General features: G+C 38.0%; 1 protein-coding gene and 1 pseudogene across 3 annotated transcripts in view; one reads left to right on the forward strand and one right to left on the reverse strand.

Moving 5' to 3' along the window:
* Nucleotides 1-16,464, forward strand: part of RRM1 (ribonucleotide reductase catalytic subunit M1) — a 37,442-nt gene extending 20,978 nt beyond the window's left edge. For both annotated transcript variants that reach the window (XM_082749883.1, XM_082749884.1), the window contains 11 exons: nucleotides 89-172; nucleotides 2,498-2,659; nucleotides 3,027-3,106; nucleotides 4,001-4,202; nucleotides 7,257-7,406; nucleotides 7,615-7,836; nucleotides 9,915-9,991; nucleotides 12,324-12,459; nucleotides 13,345-13,440; nucleotides 14,613-14,801; nucleotides 15,839-16,464. In XM_082749883.1, the coding sequence (XP_082606009.1) occupies nucleotides 89-172; nucleotides 2,498-2,659; nucleotides 3,027-3,106; nucleotides 4,001-4,202; nucleotides 7,257-7,406; nucleotides 7,615-7,836; nucleotides 9,915-9,991; nucleotides 12,324-12,459; nucleotides 13,345-13,440; nucleotides 14,613-14,801; nucleotides 15,839-16,027 (1,587 nt within the window). In that variant the 3' untranslated portion in view covers nucleotides 16,028-16,464. The remainder of the gene's footprint in view (nucleotides 1-88; nucleotides 173-2,497; nucleotides 2,660-3,026; nucleotides 3,107-4,000; nucleotides 4,203-7,256; nucleotides 7,407-7,614; nucleotides 7,837-9,914; nucleotides 9,992-12,323; nucleotides 12,460-13,344; nucleotides 13,441-14,612; nucleotides 14,802-15,838) is intronic.
* LOC309840221 (large ribosomal subunit protein eL6 pseudogene) lies at nucleotides 910-2,456 on the reverse strand (annotated as a pseudogene). Its single transcript has one exon. The product of its transcript is annotated as a large ribosomal subunit protein eL6 pseudogene (transcript).
* Nucleotides 16,465-20,061: the final 3,597 nt, after the last annotated feature.

Genomic DNA, 20,061 nt, shown 5'->3' on the forward strand with positions numbered 1-20,061 from the left:
TTTGTTCACTGTTGAGCCATTTTGTTCTTTTGCTTTCTTAGTCCCACTGTTCTACTCCAGATGTCTTTATTCTTGGTTTCTTTTTTAGACAAATGGCAATTCCAATGGCCTTGTACCAATGCTGAGAGTATATAACAACACAGCTCGATATGTGGATCAAGGTGGAAACAAGGTATGTTCTATTACTTGAAAGTCCTGGAAATCACAACTAGAAATCTTTAACCTAAAAATGTGTATGCTTCAAATAAGATGATTTACTCTCTGTATATTTCTAACTACTTTGCTAATATACTGTATATATTTGCAACTACTTTTTTTCACTTTTAAAATCAGTTTAATGAGGTATACTTTACTTACTTTAAGTGTGTACACACTTTAAGTGTACAGTTTGGTGGATTTTGACAAATCTATATACTTGTGTAGTCACTACACTAATCAAGATCTAGAACATTTCCTATTACCCCAAAATGTTTCTGCGGGCACCATTGATTAATCACATCACTCCCACCCATACATGCTTTGCCCCTGGCTCCAGGCAAGCAGTGGTCTAGCCAGCTTTTATTTATTTATTTATATTTATATTTTTTATTTTTTAAGTAAACTCCACACCCAGTGCAGGGCTTGAATTCATGACTCTGAGGATCAAGAGTCACATACTGTACCCACTGATCCAGCCAGGCACCCCCTAGTCAGCTTTTTTGTATGAAAGTTGATTGGCAAAGAATTTCTAAAGTTGTGACTTAATACATAACCTTGAAAAGGGGTTGTGATAGTCTTGTAGCTTTTTCTTTAAAAAACAAAAACAGGGGTGCCTGGGTGGCTCAGTGGGTTAAGCCTCTGCCTTCAGCTTGGGTCATGGTCTCAGGGTCCTGGGATCGAGCCCTACATCGAGCCTGCTTCCCCCTCTCTTTCTGCCTGCCTCTTTGCCTACTTGTGATCTCTCTCTGTCAAATAAATAAATAAAGTCTTAAAAAACAAAAACAAAAACACAACTCTGCCGATTTCACAGAGGGAGAAGTAAAGTTGAGAGGACTGGATTGTTTACCCAGTGTTAACAGCAGGATCGTTTGCAATTTGAGCCTGCCTCTGACAGATATGTAGGCATACTAATCACCTGTTAGCTTATGAATTTCCCTTGATGGACTTTGTTTATTTTTATTTTTTAAAAATTAATTAGTTATTTAATTAGGTTCTTTGTAAGAAATTTAGAACACCAATTTGTGAAGGTAAACTCCATTTGTGAGAGAAAACAGAGAACAGAGGTAACCCTAAAGCTGAAGAACAGCTTTGATTTTTGGCAAAATTTGCGAGTCCATAGCTTTCTGATCAACCTTGTCCTGCTCTGTAATTTCATATTTCTTTCTTGGTGTCAAAGATCTTACCCTCCTGGTATCTGGGCTTATGCAGCTTCTTAAAGTAAGCATCACTGAGAAGTTTGGAGATTTTCACACTGCTGATATAAATTTTGGTAGAAGTGGCAATGATGAATTTCTGGTGTGTTCTACACAGAGGAACTCGATTGAGAGACAGCGGTCTGGTCACAAGTAACAAGCTACTGCTCAGTTGCTTCAGGAGAACTACCCTCTTGCCTCTGTGGTGCCAGTGAGGAGGATCAGAATGGTCCCAGGAGCGATGCTAGCTCGCAGTTTTCTCACGTGCTGACTGAAAGGTTTATTGCCATGGCTCAACAGCTTTTGAGGCACAGCTTCAGTAGGATAATACCTCAGCATTTTGTGAAGTTTAACCACTCGGGTACCACCATTCTTGTCACCACCAACTGGTTTTGTGACAGTAGCAAGAACCTCTCCTTTTTCTTTTCAACCCTGGATTTAGCTGCTGAATACTTCATCTTGTACATGGCCCTTCTGGAACACGTAGCCGATTGGGAGTATCTGCCAATTCCTCTGACTAGGACAGGGTTTCGGCTGCATTGGGGCTTCCCCTTCTTTGGCGTTTTTAGCCTTCGGGTTACCCTTCTGAGCCTTATCACCAACATCAGCTTCTTGGCTTCAGGTTTTTTCTTAGTATCCAGCTTCTCAGCTTTTTCGCCTGCCATCTTGCAAAATGGTAAAGAGAGCTCCCTTGATGGACTTTAAAAACGATCTGTGGAGACCTTGATAAGACATCACTTTTTTGATCTTTAATGAGAGGACAACATATTATTGTCAAAGTTAAGATGATTTCCTGTGGGCTTTGTGTACCTGTTATGTAAGGTCAAGTGAACTGTATGGCAGCTGAAAGGAAGCTCCATCTGCAGTTCACTAGGTCACTTTGGATGAGTTATTTCCTCTTGTTCTTATCAAGTGCACTTTTTTACTCCTGGACTTGTAAGAACAATATTACTACTTATATTTGTAGTACTTTTATTTGTATTCTCTCATTTAATTCCTTAATTGTAATGTAGATCAAAGGTGATATTCTAAAAGTGCTTTAGAAAATATGAAGTTTCTTTATTTCATTCTGATTCTGAAAAGAATGATGGTTTACTTGCTTTTAGCGACCTGGGGCATTTGCTATTTACCTGGAGCCTTGGCATTTAGACATTTTTGAGTTTCTTGATTTAAAGAAGAACACAGGAAAGGAAGAACAGCGTGCCAGGGACCTTTTCTTTGCCCTTTGGATTCCAGATCTTTTCATGAAACGAGTGGAGACTAATCAGGTAAGAAAGAGGTACCTGTTGGTAAGAACAAGTTGATTCATATCAGCTTTCTTTTTTGTCATCTTAAATCATGGTTAAGAAGAATCCACCTATGTGTTATGCTATGAAAGGCATCTTAAGCAATTTAAGAGATGCCATTCCTACCCTCTTGGGTTTTTATTCTCTAAAGCAGATTCCATCTGACTTAAATGCTTAAAAGGTCATGATAAACAGGCAGAACTAGATATTTGAGCCTGAGCCCGAAATGATTATTTCTATAGCAGATTTCCAAGAGAGTCTGTGGAAGCCACCCTAACCCTTGTAATGTTCCTAATGGACTATGTGTGATTGGTTATTTCAAGTCTTTTATGGGTTCTTCCCTTTGTAGGATTGGTCTTTGATGTGTCCAAATGAATGTCCTGGTCTGGATGAGGTTTGGGGAGAGGAATTTGAGAAGCTATATGAAAGGTATGGGAAAAATGTGAAGTAGTAATTTTTAATCATGTGTTTCTTTTATTTGGGGGATCCAAATTTCAAAACCTCATCAGTTATTAACCAGTTTCTAGGAATCTTCAGAAATATCCAGGAGAGAATGTGATTAGTAATTTTATTGTGGTCAGATTTGCTACCTGAATCTTCACCAAAATTTGCTTCTGTCTTCTTTCTTAATTAAAACTTTGTGACTTAAAAACAACAACAACAAAACCTTTGTGACTTATACAGAGGTGCTTTGGTTTTTAATTGATACTTATAAAAATTAAGGTGAAGGTTAATATTTTGCTTTGTCTTATAGTGTAAAGCAAATATATAAATAAGATATATGATATAAAAAGTTACGCTCGACAAACCATAAGTGACTCTTAATCTCACAAAACAAACTGAGGGTTGCTGGGGGGAGGGGGTTTGGGGGAAGGGGTTGGGATTATGGACATTGGGGAGGGTATGTGCTTTGGTGAGTGCTGTGAAGTGTGTAAACCTGGTGATTCACAGACCTGTACCCCTGGGGATAAAAATATATGTTTATAAAAAATAAAAAATTAAAAAAAAAAAAGTTGCGCTTTATGTTGCCCACAGAAATCAAGAACAGCCAGGACATGTGTCACTAGTTCATTAAATAATAGCATAGTAGTAGATCTGACAACTTTAGGTGTTGTTCTTTTTCCTTATGATGGGTATTATTGATTTAATGGGATTTGGGTATATTCTAATGGGTCCAGAGCTGCCCGATTTTCCTCTGCTCTCTTAGCAAAACAGTAAACATTTAATAAGAGTTTTCATAATTTTATACTTTAGTGTCTTCAAGTTGTCTGCAATAAAGATTTTCTTAGGGAATATTAAAATAATATTAGCTTTGCCTTTCAGTTATGAGAAACAGGGTCGTGTCCGCAAAGTTGTAAAAGCGCAGCAGCTTTGGTATGCCATCATTGAGTCTCAGACAGAGACAGGTACCCCGTACATGCTTTACAAAGATTCCTGTAATCGGAAGAGCAACCAGCAGAACCTGGGAACAATCAAATGCAGCAACCTGTGCACAGAAATAGTAGAGTATACCAGCAAAGATGAGGTAGGTAGACAAACTTCTGCCCTGAGTCCTGAGAGGAGAATCTTAGGCAGTTATTCTTTGTGAATCCTTTACTTGATTTTATTGAAATGGGGAAATGAAGTTTCCAAAGTTTGCTGTAAGTAGAAGGGCACTAAAGTAGAGATGACAAGAGAAAGGAACAGATGTGATCTGTACCCTTAAATATCTTAGAGTCTAAACTATATAGAAAAGATTCACTTTTTTTCTTAAACACCCATTGTTTAATAAACAATTAAAATAAATTTAATAATATTTTCTCAGTGTTCCATTATGGCGGTTTAGGACAAACACAAGAATGTGTCAGGATGCTAATTCAGTAAGCAGGTAGAGAGTCTTTTCAGTGAATGGAGAGACAAAATTCTAATGGCAAATTTTTAAGGCGATCTGCAGAAGAGGTGAGGCTAGAAATGGGACATAGATTTGTTTTTTTTTTTAAGTTTATGGAAAAGGGAAGAATAGCCTGTCAGATCAGAGACAGGTATAGGTTTTGTGCAGAGATTGTCAAATAAGTTTGTTCTGATGGAGCAAATACATTATGGTTTGGTATCTGCAGAGATGGCTATGGCTGGGGGTGGGGAGATAGTAGGTGAAATGTCTGGCATGTCACAGAGTAGGAAGCCCTTGTAGGTCCTGAAAGGAAAATAGCATCAAAAATGCTAGGATGAGAAGGATAGATCTTGTTTCTGGTAATAGAGTGTCTTGGTGTTAGAGGAGGTTGGAGGTTAGCTTGTGGAGATTATTGTAGTGGTTGGATGACAGGCTGCTTAGATGTTGGATGTAAACTATGGAAATGAGGAGGAAGGAGCAGATCCCATATGCTAGGACCTAAAAAACACAACAAATTTAAAGTTGGGAAGAAAATGTGAAGTGAATTGAACATACTGCTAGGGTTGTAGTTTAATTCAGCCAGAGTTTACTGAGCACCAGCTATGTGTAAGACACTGTACCAAATGCTCTGGGATGTAAATGATTATGACTCAGGCCCTGCCCTCTGGAAATGTATAATTCATTGTTGGAGAAAACTGGCATATACTGTACTCAAGTAACTGTTGTACAAGATAGATTATTCTATAGAGACTAGAGTGACCCTTAAAACAAAAATCAGGTCATAACATTCCTCCACACAACACTTCTTTGACTTTGCAACCCATCCAGAGTTTGTTCATTTTTTAAAAATTGAAATATAATTCTCCTACCATAAAATCCACCCTTCTAAGTGTACATTTCAGTGTTTTTTAGTATATCCACAAGGTTGTGTAACCATCACCAATATCTAATTCTAGAACCTTCTCATCAACCCAGAAAGAAACCTAATACCCATTAGCTCTCTTCCCCCAGCCCCTGGCAACTACTAATCTATTTTCTGCCTCTGGATTTCCCTCTTATGGGCATTCCCTATAAACAGAATCATGTAATGTAGTGGTCTTTTGTGTCAGGCTTCTTTCACTTAGCATGTTTTCAAAGCTTATCTGTGTTGTAACATGTATCAGTATTTAATTTCCATCCAGAATTCTTACAGTGCCTTATGAGTTCATGCACAACTAGGTATGCCCATCTCATCTACTGTTACTTTCCCCTTTGTTCACTGTGCTCCAGCCCTACTAATTTCCAAGTATATCAAGCACACCCCCTTTATCAGAATTTTTGCTGTTTACTTTGAATGTGAAAATGCTTTCCCCTCCCAGATAGCCACGTGGCTTTGCTGTCTAAACTTTACAGTTCTTTGTTCATATGTCTCATTATCAGTGAGGTCTTACCTGACAACTCTGTTTTTGTTTTTTTTTTTTTTTTAAAGATTTTCTTTCTTTTTTTTTTTTTTTTTTTAAATTTATTTTTTATTTTCAGCATAACAGTATTCATTATTTTTCACCACACCCAGTGCTCCATGCAATTCGTGCCCTTTATAATACCCACCACCTAGTACCCCAACCTCCCACCCCCCACCCCTTCAAAACCCTCAGATTGTTTTTCAGAGTCCATAGTCTCTCATGGTTCACCTCCCCTTCCAATTTCCCCCAACTCCCTTCTCCTCTCTAACTCCCCATGTCCTCCATGCTATTTGTTATGCTCCACAAATAAGTGAAACCATATGATAATTGACTCTCTCTGCTTGACTTATTTCACTCAGCATAATAATCTCTTCCAGTCCCGTCCATGTTGACAACTCTGTTTTAAAATGGCACTCCTTCTGTCCTTATTCCTAGAACCATTTTGTCTTTTCCTGCCTTATTTTTCTTTGTAACATTTATCAGACTTAGCAATCCAAGCTGTGCTTTAAAAATGGGCACTTAGGCGATATGTGTAGAATTGAGTAGATACGAAGGGCATGAGGGAGTCTAGGTGAGGGGAGTTGAGATTTTTGTGTTTGGATAGTCATAATCAAAATGGGAAGTAAAGTGTATTCATTCAACATTATTAAGCATTTGTTATATACCAGATGTGGAACTAGTACTAAAAATATAAGTATAAATAAGATACATTTCTTTCCTGAAAAAGCTTACCACCTAGTGGTAAATCACCTGAAAAGCTTTTTCAGAATTCACAAACTTGGATCCCCTGTTGTTAGGGGCTTATCAGAATTTCAGTGAGAGTAAGGTGGGAATGTGTAATTTGGAAGAGCTTTCTGGAGCAATGGAAATGTATCTCGTGGCTATTGAGCACATGAAATAGGACTAGTGCAACTGAGAAACTGAATTTTTAATTTTATTTAAGTAGCTCTATGTGGCTATTGGCTACTGTATTGGACAGTACCTCTACTGACTGAGACAGGTACACATAAGAAATTAGAGCACAGTGGGAGGTCTCTCTGGCAATAGAGCCATGGACTATGGAACACAGATTGTCTTACCTATTTCACTGCTGCATTTTACAACTCACATATGAATGGGTATTGGGATTTAGAAATGAACAGTGACCAGGGAGGAGATAAATATAAAAATTTATATAGAGTGTTAGAGGCTTACATGGTGGTGTCATTGACACAGGGGGAAGAAATAAAAATTGTGTGATTCTTGACCCTTTTTCTTTGCATTCCAGGTTGCAGTCTGTAACTTGGCTTCCTTGGCCCTCAATATGTATGTCACGTCAGAACACACATATGACTTTAAGAAGCTGGCTGAAGTCACCAAAGTCATTGTCCGAAACTTGAATAAAATTATTGATATTAACTACTACCCTATCCCAGAGGTATGAATAGAAGTCTCCGCTTATTGATAATTCTTGAAATCCAACTAGTAGGAGGGACAGTCAGCCTGACAGTCTTCATTTAAACGGCTGTCATTAGAATGTTTGTGAGAAAATAGAGATTAAAAAAAGAGCGTGTATCATTTGGTGCAGAATGTTGCCTTTTCTGTTCAGTAATGTCTCCTTCTTCTCTAAATCTGTTGGCACAAAGGCATGCTTATCAAATAAACGCCATCGCCCCATTGGAATCGGGGTACAAGGTCTGGCAGATGCTTTTATTCTGATGAGGTATCCGTTTGAGAGTCCAGAAGCCCAGCTACTGAACAAGCAGATCTTTGAAACCATTTATTATGGAGCCTTGGAAGCCAGCTGTGACTTGGCCAAGGAGCATGGCCCGTATGAAACCTATGAGGGCTCTCCAGTTAGCAGAGGAGTAAGTATATGGATAATGTTTCTTTTTGCCTGTAAGCTGAATGGTAGCCTTCAAAAAGATGTATTCACATCCTGATCCCTGGAACCTATGAATGTTACCTTTTTGGATTTCAGAAGGGTCTTTGCAGATGTGATTAAGGATTTTGAAATGAGATTATCCTGGATTACCCAGGTGGACCCTAAATCCAGCGACAATAGCCCTTACAAGAGACAGAGAAGAGGAGAGGCAACATGACCATGGAGGCAGAAGTCGGAGTGATGCACCCATAACCCAGGAATGCCTATAGCCACTAGACTGGAAGAGTCAAAGAACAGAATCTTCTCCAGAGCACCTGGAGAGAGCGTGGCCCTCCCAACATGTTCATTTGGGCTTCTGGCTTCCAAAACTATGAGAGAATACACTTAAAAAAAAACAAAACAAAAAAAAAAACGGAATTCTTCATGAATTTGCATGTCATCCTTGCATAGGGGCCATGCTAATCTTCTCTATCATTTCGATTTTAGTATATGTGCTGCCAAAGTGAGCATACATTTTTGTTATTTTAAGCCACGAAATTTATGGTGATTTGTTATTCCAGACACAGGAAACTAATACGGTACTTTTGTTCTCTAGAGTAAAAAAGATACTCTGTTTTAATGTGGGGTTTTTTAAAGATTTTATTTTAGATTTTTATTTATTTGAGAGAGAGAGAGTGTACTTCCTTCAGCAGCACATACACTAAAATTTGAGAGAGCAAGGGAAGAGAGAGAGAGAGAGAAAACAAGCTGGGGGGAGGAGCAAAGGGACCAGGAGAAGTAGACTCCTTGCTGAGCAGGGAGCCCCATGTGGGGCTCAATCCCGGGATCCCGGGATCGCGACACAAGCTGAAGGCAGACACTTAAGCAGCTGAGCCACCCACGCACCCCAAGATTTTATTTTTTAGTAATCTCTACACCCAACATGGGATTTGAACTTAAAACCTTGAGATCAAGAGTCGCATACTCCACCGACTGAGCCAGCCAGATACCCCTTTATTTTAATGCTTTATTTAGAACTAGTCATTGGTAAAAGTGACTTAAGAAGCATGCTAACTGTATTAGTTTTCTTTTGCTAAATTTAGTAGATAAAAACAACATACATTATCTCCATTTCCTTGAATCGGGGTCGTCTTGCCTTAGCTAGGTCATTTTGTTTGGGTCTCTCAAGGTTATAACCAAGGTGTTGATAGAGGCTCCGGTCTGCTCTGAGGCTCAGAGTCCTCTTCCAAGCTCACCTGGTCTTTGGCAGAATTCATTTGTTTGTACCTGTACAACTCATGACGTTGTGTTTCTTGAAAGCCAGTAGGAGAGAGTCTCTCATTTCAAGAAGGCCCCAGTCCAGTTTCTCTTTTGAAGGCTTTCACATGATAAGTCAGATCCACTCAGGATAATCTCTCTTTTGTTTACTCAAAATTAGCTGATTGGTAACCTTAATTACATCTGTAGAAACTTTTCCTCTTTGCCTTGATTATGTAAGTGACACTCAGGAGGAGGACATTATACATGGCCTGTGCAACTGGGGAACCTGGGAACTGTGTTAGAACTCTGCTTTCCACACTGCCTTTATTATTGGTAGTATGAGTCTCTTCAGTGTGAAGTAAAATGTTATGTTTAGTCCTGATGTTCCTGCTGGTATTTAGGAAATCTGATAACCAGTGGTTTGAAAATAGGTGTTAGTAATAGCTAAGTAAATAGATCAAAGCAATTAAAGATGAAATTAGAATAACATTTTTATGTACAAAAAAAAGAATGCATCTCAGCAATGTATTTACATGAATGTTAGGATTTCCTGGTTTGTAGATATGTTGTGGGCCCTCTGAGGGCACACAGCAGGGACATGGGGAAGAGATATGCCTTAGCCAGTTTTCTTAGCCTGCTTTTGATCAATATGACTGCATGAAAGTTTGTTCAGAGAAATCTCTGGACCTTGTATTCCTCACACAGTTCCACTAGAAGACATCTGTTGGGTTGTGGGGCATGGCAGTTAGTGATTTGCTTTTTGTCCTGGTTTTAAATTGTTATAGAGTGATTTGTCTTAAGTTTGCTTTGTTTATTCCCTAGATCCTTCAGTATGATATGTGGAATGTTACTCCCACAGACTTGTGGGACTGGAAACTTCTCAAGGAAAAGATTGCAAAGTAAGCAAAGAGCTGTAAGGTAGTTTTAAAGTAAGGAGGGTTTAGGTTCTCATTCTGGCTTTCAGAAGTTAGGTATGTTATTTTAACTTCTGAAACTCATTTTTCCTCTTTTAAATGGGGCAAAAATGACCTATCTACAGAATTATTTTTGTAAAAATACTTTGTAAGATAATATATGAATATATATATATATTAATAGCTTGGTACAATGAATCTTAATAAATGGTAGGTGTTACTAGTTAGTCTTGTTTTAGGGGCGTAACTACCCAGATTAAGCAGTTCTTTATCTCATTAAACTTCATATTTCCGAGTGTGCTTACTTTTTAGATGTTTTTCACTTTTATTTATTGCTTAACTACCTTGGGCATCTAAATGGCTTTTGCTGAATTGGTTGTCACAGGAGTAAGTTAGGGATTTGGAAGAGCTTTTGGAGGGTAATGTGTTAAATTGTGAAAGAAAATGTAAAACTTGAGGTTTTTAAGGCCTTTCAAACTAATAAAAATAAAAAGGATTTAAGGGCGGGTAGGATGTTTTGCTTAGTGAATAATAAAACAAGTTGTTTTCACTTTCTTCATGAGCCTGTTGTCTCTGGATTATTAATGAATATGCAGAGTGTTTAATGTTTACGGAAGGAAGCAGTAGCTTTAAAAATACTTTTTAAAAAATATCTATTTGCCTTAAGATTGTTTTATTACTTAATAATACTTGTTAGAAAATTTAGGAAAATGTATGTGGGAAAGGGAATAAAATGAAATTATCCCAATACCACCTCCTAAAAATCTGTTTGTATCTTTTTGTCTTTCATCTTTCAGACTTTCTTCTAAACGTGTGTGCCTGTGTACATTTATATGCAAATTCAACTTCTACAAAAATGGACATGTATTTTATTTTATTTTATTTTCAAAATACTATGGATATTTTTCTATATAGAACTTTTTAAAATTTCAAAATTAATACATGAATAACAAAGTTCAAGTACAGAAATAAAATGGAAGGTGAAAGCCCTTCTTTATTCCTCTCCTGCCAACCACTTGTTCCACAAAACAAATACAAACCAACTTACTCCTTTTCCCAGAGATAGCCATTGTTAATGGTGTGTATTTTTCTAGACCTTTTTCAGTACATTTGCAGATGCACACAGTTTTGTTACAAAAATATGATCAAATTTGATATTTTCTAAGACTTTGTGATTTATTTTCGATGTCTTTCTCTTAGTACTTGAAGATTTACCTAATGTTTTTAATGATTACAGACAATTCCATAGTTTGGTATGTCATATATATACATATATATATATGTATATATATATGACTTTTCAAAATGTTTTCCTCTCTTTGGACCGGAAAAATCACTGTCCACTTTACTGAGGAAGTAAGACATGAAATTCACTGGTGATTTGCTTGATTCCTCAAAACTAGGAGTGGCAAAGTGAGATTAAGATCCCAGTAGTACAGATTCCATTAGGACATGAAGCTTTGCGCTAAGTACTGGATAAATCCAGAGGTATAGAATATAGGAAAGACAAAATCTTGGTGTTTGAGAAACTTAAGACTTAAAGTGAAACATGTAGCACACATAAAGTATACATAAAGGTGTACAGATCATAGAAAATGTTTGCGGAAGAAATACTTAGAGTTGTATTTAGTATTGTCTGCCTGGTCAGGAAAGATGTTCTAGTAGTCATCTCTTAGGCTGAGCTTTGAAGGATGAGCTAAGGGCAGCTTGAAGATTTCTGCATGTTCAGATGGCATATTCTTCCTTAAGCACTCTCTTTGGCAGTGAATAGAGGCAGAAGATGTTAACCTTCCTCTAGGAACTTGTGAGCGAAGAGGTAATAGAGGAAGTCAGGAATATACTTTGAGCATAATCTTTCCCTGTGAAGAATTTTGGTGATAGATGTTGGATTCTGACCACTTTCACATCATTATGTTTCCTGAAAGGGCTTAGCACAGTGATCATAGGGCATGTAGAAAAGAGTGAGGGTTGAATGAATGTACCCTGATACAGGTGGGGACTCTTCAACAGCCATTCGATTATTTCCTTAGGCAAGCTAGTGTATGAAGTACTAATAAGTCATGGCCTGATAAGAAACTTCAGCAGTAAAATTGTGCTAATTTTGTTTAGGAGTCAGGTGTTCAGAAGAGGGGTGAGCTATAGCACCCATACTGTGAGATGCATCTCTATAGGGGTCAAATTCAAAAGTCATTATGTGAGTCTAATGCATGTATGATGTTACTCCCTCCATCTGCATTTACTGCAGTGACATGAAGTAGCTCCCTTCTGGTCAGATTGTAGCTTTAGTACCAGCACCTAACAATCTCCTTTTCTTTAGGTATGGTATAAGAAACAGTTTACTTATTGCCCCGATGCCTACTGCTTCAACTGCTCAGATTCTGGGAAATAATGAGTCCATCGAACCTTACACCAGCAACATCTATACTCGCAGAGTTTTGTCAGGAGAATTTCAGGTGAGAAGATCACAAGTAGACCTACAGGAGATCTTGCAAAAACCTGATGTTGGGAGTAAATGCCAACTCATATTTAGTATGTCCCTTTTGCTTTGTATGGGGGCAGAGCTTTGATAAAGTAAGTCCCTTTCATATCCAATATTTTTCTACGTTATTTAATAATAGACATTTAATAAATATCTGTTGAAAGAATGAATGATCGTTAGGTAGGAAAGTGTTGATAGGTGGGTAGGAAAGTAACTTGTTGATACTAGAATTCACACAATATTTAACCATTCTGTAATCATAATGATGTATACTATGACCTCAGATGCTTAAGTTGATGATACTCAAGATGTATACAGTGAAACTCAAGATGTATATAAAAGCAAGAAGTATATGGAACCATGACAGTAGTTCTCAACCTGGTTTACAAATTAGAATTCCTGGTGGGTAGGACCAGTGTTTTTTTAAGGTTCCCAGGTAATTCTAATGTGCAACTAGGGTTGAGAACCACTAATTTAAAAGATTTTTATTTGTGAATTTCCTGATCTCCTGAAATAAATTTCTGTAAGGTTTGGAGTGGATACATTTCTAATGTTTCTTCTTAAGTATTATTTTCTCCTTACTTGGGGGAAGGGGGAAGAAGTAATCTACACAGATTTACCCATTTTAGGCAATGCTATTTCTTTTCACTTTGGCAAATACTATATTTCTTGAATCACAGATTAAGATTTTGTTTGGTAGGATGGGCCTCTCAATCTTGTAAAAGATAGACTTTACCAACTAATTTAATGTTAAATACTTCTTCAGTGATTTTATTTATTATAAGCTCAAGGACTGTGACCCTGTTTAGGCCCTATTGTTCTTATTATTCCTTGACATCTTTTTTGGTTTTCTGTTCAGATTGTAAATCCTCACTTACTGAAGGATCTTACTGAGCGGGGCTTATGGAATGAAGAGATGAAAAATCAGATTATCGCATGCAATGGTTCTATCCAGGTACAGTATGAAAATCAAGTGTGTTCTTTAGAATCTGAGTTGGACATTGGTACCTTCTCACTTACCCCATTCAGTAGAGAGAAAAGTCATTCACTTGTGTTCACCTGCATTGTTGTGGTAGGCTTATATACATCTTTATATAGCTAGACTTTACCCTCTTGTTTGTGCAATAATATAAGGCAGTAGTTTCCAATTTCTCTGAACATTAGAATCAACTGGGGAGCTTTTAAAATTCTGAAGCTTAGGCTGCACCCCATAACAATTAAAGTAGAATGTCTGGAAATGGAAGACAGGCATTAGTATTTTTTAAAGACCCCCTAGGTCATTCCAAAATGCATCGAAATTTTCGGACCACTGATATAAAGTATGAAATTAGAGAGTCAAACTTAATTAAGAAGTCTTCGGTGGAGACCAAGGACTCAAAGTCCAAAAAACAGAGCCACAGATAGCATTTAACAATAAAATATTTGCAGCCAAGAATCAAGAAGTATTTATTTGTAGATGGAGGGCTCTGTTTAAACATTTGTTTCCCTGGTAACACAGATAAGGATTTCTGTAACATTTCTCTATTTGTGGCAGAAATTGTAGCATTAGCTAATCAGCTAATCTGTAGCAGATTAACCCTAGACCTAAGAAAACATTATTTCTGTTGACTCCAGAAAGGGTTTATTTCATTGCTTCCTTTGATTGTCTACATGTGAGTTACATCCCTGACTACTTTTGTTTTCTACAAAATTCAAGGGTCATTTATTGCTGCTTAGCTCTTTTTATTATTAAGTACCTCTAGAATAATGAATGTTTGGCTATGATCCAAATAGAAATGGATCTTATAATCATTACCACTAGCCAGATACTTTGTTGGTTAAATGGAGTTTTGTTGGACATTCTTTTTTTTTTTTTTTTTTTTTTTACAATTTTTTTTTTTTTTATTTTCAGCATAACAGTATTCATTATTTTTCACCACACCCAGTGCTCCATGCAATTCGTGCCCTTTCTAAGCCAAAGGTTAAGAGCCTTAGGAAAACTGATAAGGATCATATTGTATGATGCTAAATGGTACGGTCAGATCTGGCAGAAGTAGAACTAAGGCCAGACCCTTGTGTCATTAATTATGTTAATTATCCCAATTTCTTCAGCCAGTCTGCAGTAAACATTTGTTTTTCCTTCTTCAGAGCATACCAGAAATTCCTGATGACCTGAAGCAACTTTATAAGACTGTGTGGGAAATTTCACAGAAAACCGTTCTTAAGATGGCAGCTGAAAGAGGTGCTTTCATTGATCAAAGCCAGTCTTTGAACATCCACATCGCTGAGCCTAACTATGGCAAACTCACTAGTATGCACTTCTATGGCTGGAAGCAGGTTCGTGGAGGAACTCAAGGAGGACTTGTTGCCATCTTGGGATATTTTGAAATTGGAACAGTTTTATATTCTAGCTACCTATTAAATACTGCCACCTAGCCGTTTTTTTCATTTCAAATCCAGTATGTTAAAACCAAGTCATGGTTTTTGTACCAGATCACACTTTGGATTTTCATGTTTCTTTTAGGATTATTTCACTCTCAGTTTTTTTTTTTTTTTCCTCAGTTTTGAAACCTTGGAGTTACCTACAATCCTCTCCTTATTCTCCATAGAATCACTTACCAAGTTGTGGTGGTTGTTCCTTTATACTGTTTCTTGAGTATCTTTCTTCCTGTTCCACTGCCATTATTCTTAAGCTTTTTAACTGATCTCCCTGCTTCTAGTATCTGATCTAGGCTGTCTTGTGCACTGCTACCATTTCTGAAATAAAACTTTACGTGTGCCAGCCCCTATTCAGAAACATCCTTTGTTTCCCCACTTTAACTATTTACAGTATAAAGGCCAGTTACTTAGCTTCTCATTGCCAGCGGTAAAGTCCTGTGATTCTGGATTCTATCCTTAGTACCTGGTAATCTTCTGGGTATTTATACAGATGTACAGTTTGTTTTTTAAATTTAAGAGATATTTATTGACCACACACTATGTCTTTGGGTTTACTGAATAGAAGATGATCCTGACCCTTGAAGTAGTCATCATCTGTTCTTTACAGAGACACAGTCTATCTCCATAAATAGTTATAAAGTAGACATGTTGTTTTAGGCGAACTTGGAAGTCATACACCTGAATACAAGAAAAGATTAGAGAACAAAAATATTTGACACTTCCAAAGAGATAAGCGTTTTTAGTGGCAAAAGGAACACAGTATACTGTCTGACTCTTTCTACCTCTTCAGTATTTTTAAGAAGGCTTCCTAAAGGAGTTGGAATTTCAGGTTTAGAAAACAATCTGATTTGATTTATGGAAGTGTATTTTAAACATTGGTCTTGAATGCCTAGTGTTCTTAAAATTTCTAATAGCTGTATTTGCTTTCTTTGTAGGGTTTGAAGACTGGGATGTATTACTTAAGGACACGACCAGCAGCAAATCCAATCCAGTTCACTCTAAATAAGGAGAAGCTGAAAGATAAGGAGAAGGCAACAAAAGAAGAAGAAGAGAAGGAGAGGAACACAGCAGCCATGGTGTGCTCTCTGGAGAATAGAGAGGAGTGTCTGATGTGTGGGTCCTGAGGAAAGGCTTGGAGGAGACCAGCACTTCCTCATAGCCAAACTACTTCTTGAGCATAGATAGGTGTAGTAGGTTTGCTTGAAGTACTAAGCCTTTGCTGGACCTTACTGCAGCAAAAGGGTCAGTCAATTTAAAGTACTGTTTCTATATAGAGTGAAAGTATTAATTTTTTAAAATTGTTATCTCTGGAATCAAAGTAGAAGTTTTAGGAGTGCAAAAGAAGTCACCTTGCAAATAGGAAGTGATTGAGTAGGGTTTCATTGCCCACCTGGCACCCTTTTTCTGGTGACCTCAGTTTTTGAAAGGAGACACAGTTTTGCTGCTTTGACTGGTGGGTCCAGAGAAGCAAAACTGAGTCATAACCTGTGAGAAGTGCTGTCAGGACCTTTATCTGGATAAGCTCCTATAGGTCATTCTGAAATAAACATTTCTAAGTGATTGTGTGAGACCAAATTTGTCATTTATTTTCATACAAAAGTCAAATGTGAAAAAAAACGTTTTCTGTGCTTTGAGAGTTCAGAGAAGAAATTTTAAGAAAAATTACATAGATGCTGTGTAGAATTCTGATTTTAACATATGCCTATTTCCTCTTTTTATTGTGGTAAGTATACATAACAAATGTTACCATTTTTACCCACTTTAAAGCATACAGTTTAGTGGCATGAAGTTTAGTGGCATCACCACTACCTATTTCCAGAAATTTTTTTATCATCCTGCACAGAAACTCTAAACAACATCTTCATTCTCTTCTCTCAATCCCTGATAAACTCTGTCCTACTTTCTATCTTTGAATTTACTTATTCCAGGTACCTCATATAAATGGGATACTACGATACGTGACCTTTTATGTCTGGCTTACTTCACTTAGCATGCTTTCAAGGTTCATCCATGTAGCATGTAGCAGAATTTAATTCCTCTTAAAAGCTGAGTAATACTCCATTGTGTGTATATATTACATTTTGTCTCCCCATTCATATGTTATTAGACATTAGGGGTTATTCTCACCTTTTGGCTATTGTGAATAATGCTGCTATGAACATTGATGCACAAGTATCTGTTTCAATTACTGTTTTCAGTTTTGGTGGGTATATACCTAGAAGTGGAATTGTGGGAATATATTATAATTATACATATATAATCATAATATAATATTTAGTTTAACTTTTTGAGGAACTGCCAAACTTCTCTGTCGGCATTGCACCATAGTACATTCCTACCTGTAGAGGATGAGAGTCCAATTACTCCACATTCTTGTCGACACTTGCTAGTTTTTTGTTTTGTTTTGTTTTGTTTTTTTTTGATAATAGCCATCCTAATGGTTTTTGACAGTTTGATTTTTAATGTATCTTGGTGTGGATCTCTGAGTTTATCCTCCTTGATATTTGTTGAGCTGCTTGGATAAGTAGATTCACATCTTTCATTAAATTTGGTAAGTTTTGGGGCACTTGGGTGGCTCAGTGGGTTAAGCTTCTATTTCCTGTTGAGTTTTTAGGTGATTGGAATGGTATGATACCTATCTAGCTGAACTCCTGGTATCTGACGTCATTTCAATCTACTATTGCTCCGCTATCTTGCCTCTCCCAAGACAGTTGTTTTAATACCTTTGTATAGTAAGTCTGCTGGCTGCGCTTCCTCATGGATGTTTTCTGCCAATTTTTCTTGTTCCTTTGAATGAGCTATATTTTCCTGTTTCTTTGTAATGCCTGTGATTTTTTTATTGTTACTGGAATATTCTGTTTGAGACTTTTCCAAACTACTTTGGCAGAGACTATTCCCTAGTACATGTGATGACTGTAGTCTCCATACCTTTAGTGCATATTAAGTTAATGTTTTGACAGATTTCCTTGAGTTTCAGGAGCTCCCTGTGCAGATTGACTCTGTGCTGGGGTACTTTTTCTGCATGTGACTAGGCTTGCTTTGAGCCTAGGGATCTGTGATGGTAAATTTTATGTGCCAACTGGCTAGGCCATGGTATACAGGTATTTTGTCAAACACTAGCCTAGGAACTGCTGTGAAGATTATTTTTTTTAAAGATGAAATTAACATTTAACTTGGTAGACTTGGAGTAAATCAGGTTACCCTCCATAATGTGAGTTTCCTCATCCAACCAGTTGAAGACCTTTAGAGAAGAAAGATTGAGGTCTTCTAAGAAAGAAGGACTTCTGCTTTCAGGCGGCCTTTGGACTTGAGCTACAATATCATTTCTTCTCTAGGTCTTCTGCATGTTAGCCTGCTGTGACAACTTCAGACTTGCTAGTTCCACAGTTATGTGTGACAATTAAAATTTCTCTCACCCTCTCCCCCTCCTTCTCCCTCTTCTGCCTAACCACCTTTACCAACCCACCGCCCATTCTCTCATTGGTTTTGTTTCTCTAGAAAGTGAGAACCCTGACTGATACAGATTTTGGTATCAAAAGTTTTTCTAGAGGAATAGAATCCTCAGGATGAGTCTTCTGAATTTGTTCTACAGTTTCTGGAATTTGTTCTCTAATCTGATTATATTTAAAGCCACACGACTATTTCTAGTAATAAAAGTACTGATAGTTTATAGTGCGATGTGGTAATAGAGACACTCAAAATACCACCACTGGGTACTCCCAATAAAATACTTTAGGAGGCAAGGTTCTGGGTGATCATGTATATGTTCCACATCAAGGGTATATCCGCTCTCTGGCCCTATGTTATAATTTAGTTTATCTTGGTCACCTTTTCTACAATATATGACACTGCTCCAGTACATTGATGATCTGCTGATTGGAGCTAAAAAGTAGCAACTACTCTAGACTTATTGATAAAATGTTTGTGTGTCAGAGGGTGGGGAATAAATCTGACAAAAACTCAGGGGCCTTCTTCTATAAGTGATTTTTTTTTTTTTTTTTGAGATATGTTGAGATGTTCCTTCTATGGTGAAAGAGAGATTGTTGCATCTGGCTCCTCTTACAACCAAAGGACAGACACAGTGCCTAGTGGGCTTCTTTGGATTTTGGAGGCAGCATGGCATCACATTCTCATTTGGGTGTGCTAGTCTGGCCTCTTTACCAAATGACCTGAAAAGCTACTAGTTTTGAGTGGGGCTTGGAAAAAGAGAAGGCTCTGCAGCAGGCCTAAGCTGCCACATGAGCTGCTCTGCCCCCTGGGCCATATGCTCCAGCAGGTCTGTGGTGTTGAAGTGGCAGTGGCAGATAAGGATGCTGTTTGGAGCCTCTAGCAAACTTTTAGGATTTCGGAGCAAAGTCCTACCCTTCTCTGTTGATAACTACTCACTTTTTGAGAAACATCTTTTGGCTTGCTATTTAGCCTTAGTAGAGATTAAATGCCTCACCATGGGCCACTAAGCAACCTGAGCTGCCCATCATGAACTGGTTGGTGTTGGACCCACTAAGCCATAAAGCTGGGCATGCACAGCAGCATTCCATCATTGAGTGGTATGCACATTGAAGTGTTATGTACAAGACTTGGCTTATGAAGTACATGTAAGTTACTGAAGAAGTGGCCCAAATGCCTGTGGTCCTCACTCCCACTCCACCTCTCCCAACCTGCACCTGTGGCCTAATGGGGAGTTCCCTATGATCAGTAAACAGAAGGAGAGAAGACTCGGACACGGTTTACACATGGCTCCGCACAGTATGCAGGCACCATAGCCCCTTTTTGGGAAATCCCTGAAGGGCATTCTATTCCATTGACTATTGTGGAAGTCCTTTAAGTAGGGAGTTCACTTTTAGGTAGCTTACAGTGGCTGTCATGAGAAGAGTGGCCTAACCTATGGGTTTGGGTCAGACTTAAGTACCCTATCGGTCTGGTTTGGTCTTTGGGTCAGACTGGGCCCCAGGAGAAGACCTGGTCTGGGTGTCTGTCAGACTAACTGATCCTGGGCAGGACCTGACCTGTTTCTGTGGGCTAGTTGGATACTTGGGGTAGGCCTGACCTATGTGCCTGTGTCAGATTGGGGATATCAGGCCTGGGGCAAGAGGAAAGATTGAGACTGATAAGAATCTAGAACCGAACTAGTGTGCTTGGGTTAGACTGGAAACCGCAA

The sequence above is a fragment of the Mustela nivalis genome (genome assembly GCF_964662115.1).
Source record: "Mustela nivalis genome assembly, chromosome: 9".
Taxonomy (NCBI): Eukaryota; Metazoa; Chordata; class Mammalia; order Carnivora; family Mustelidae; genus Mustela; species Mustela nivalis.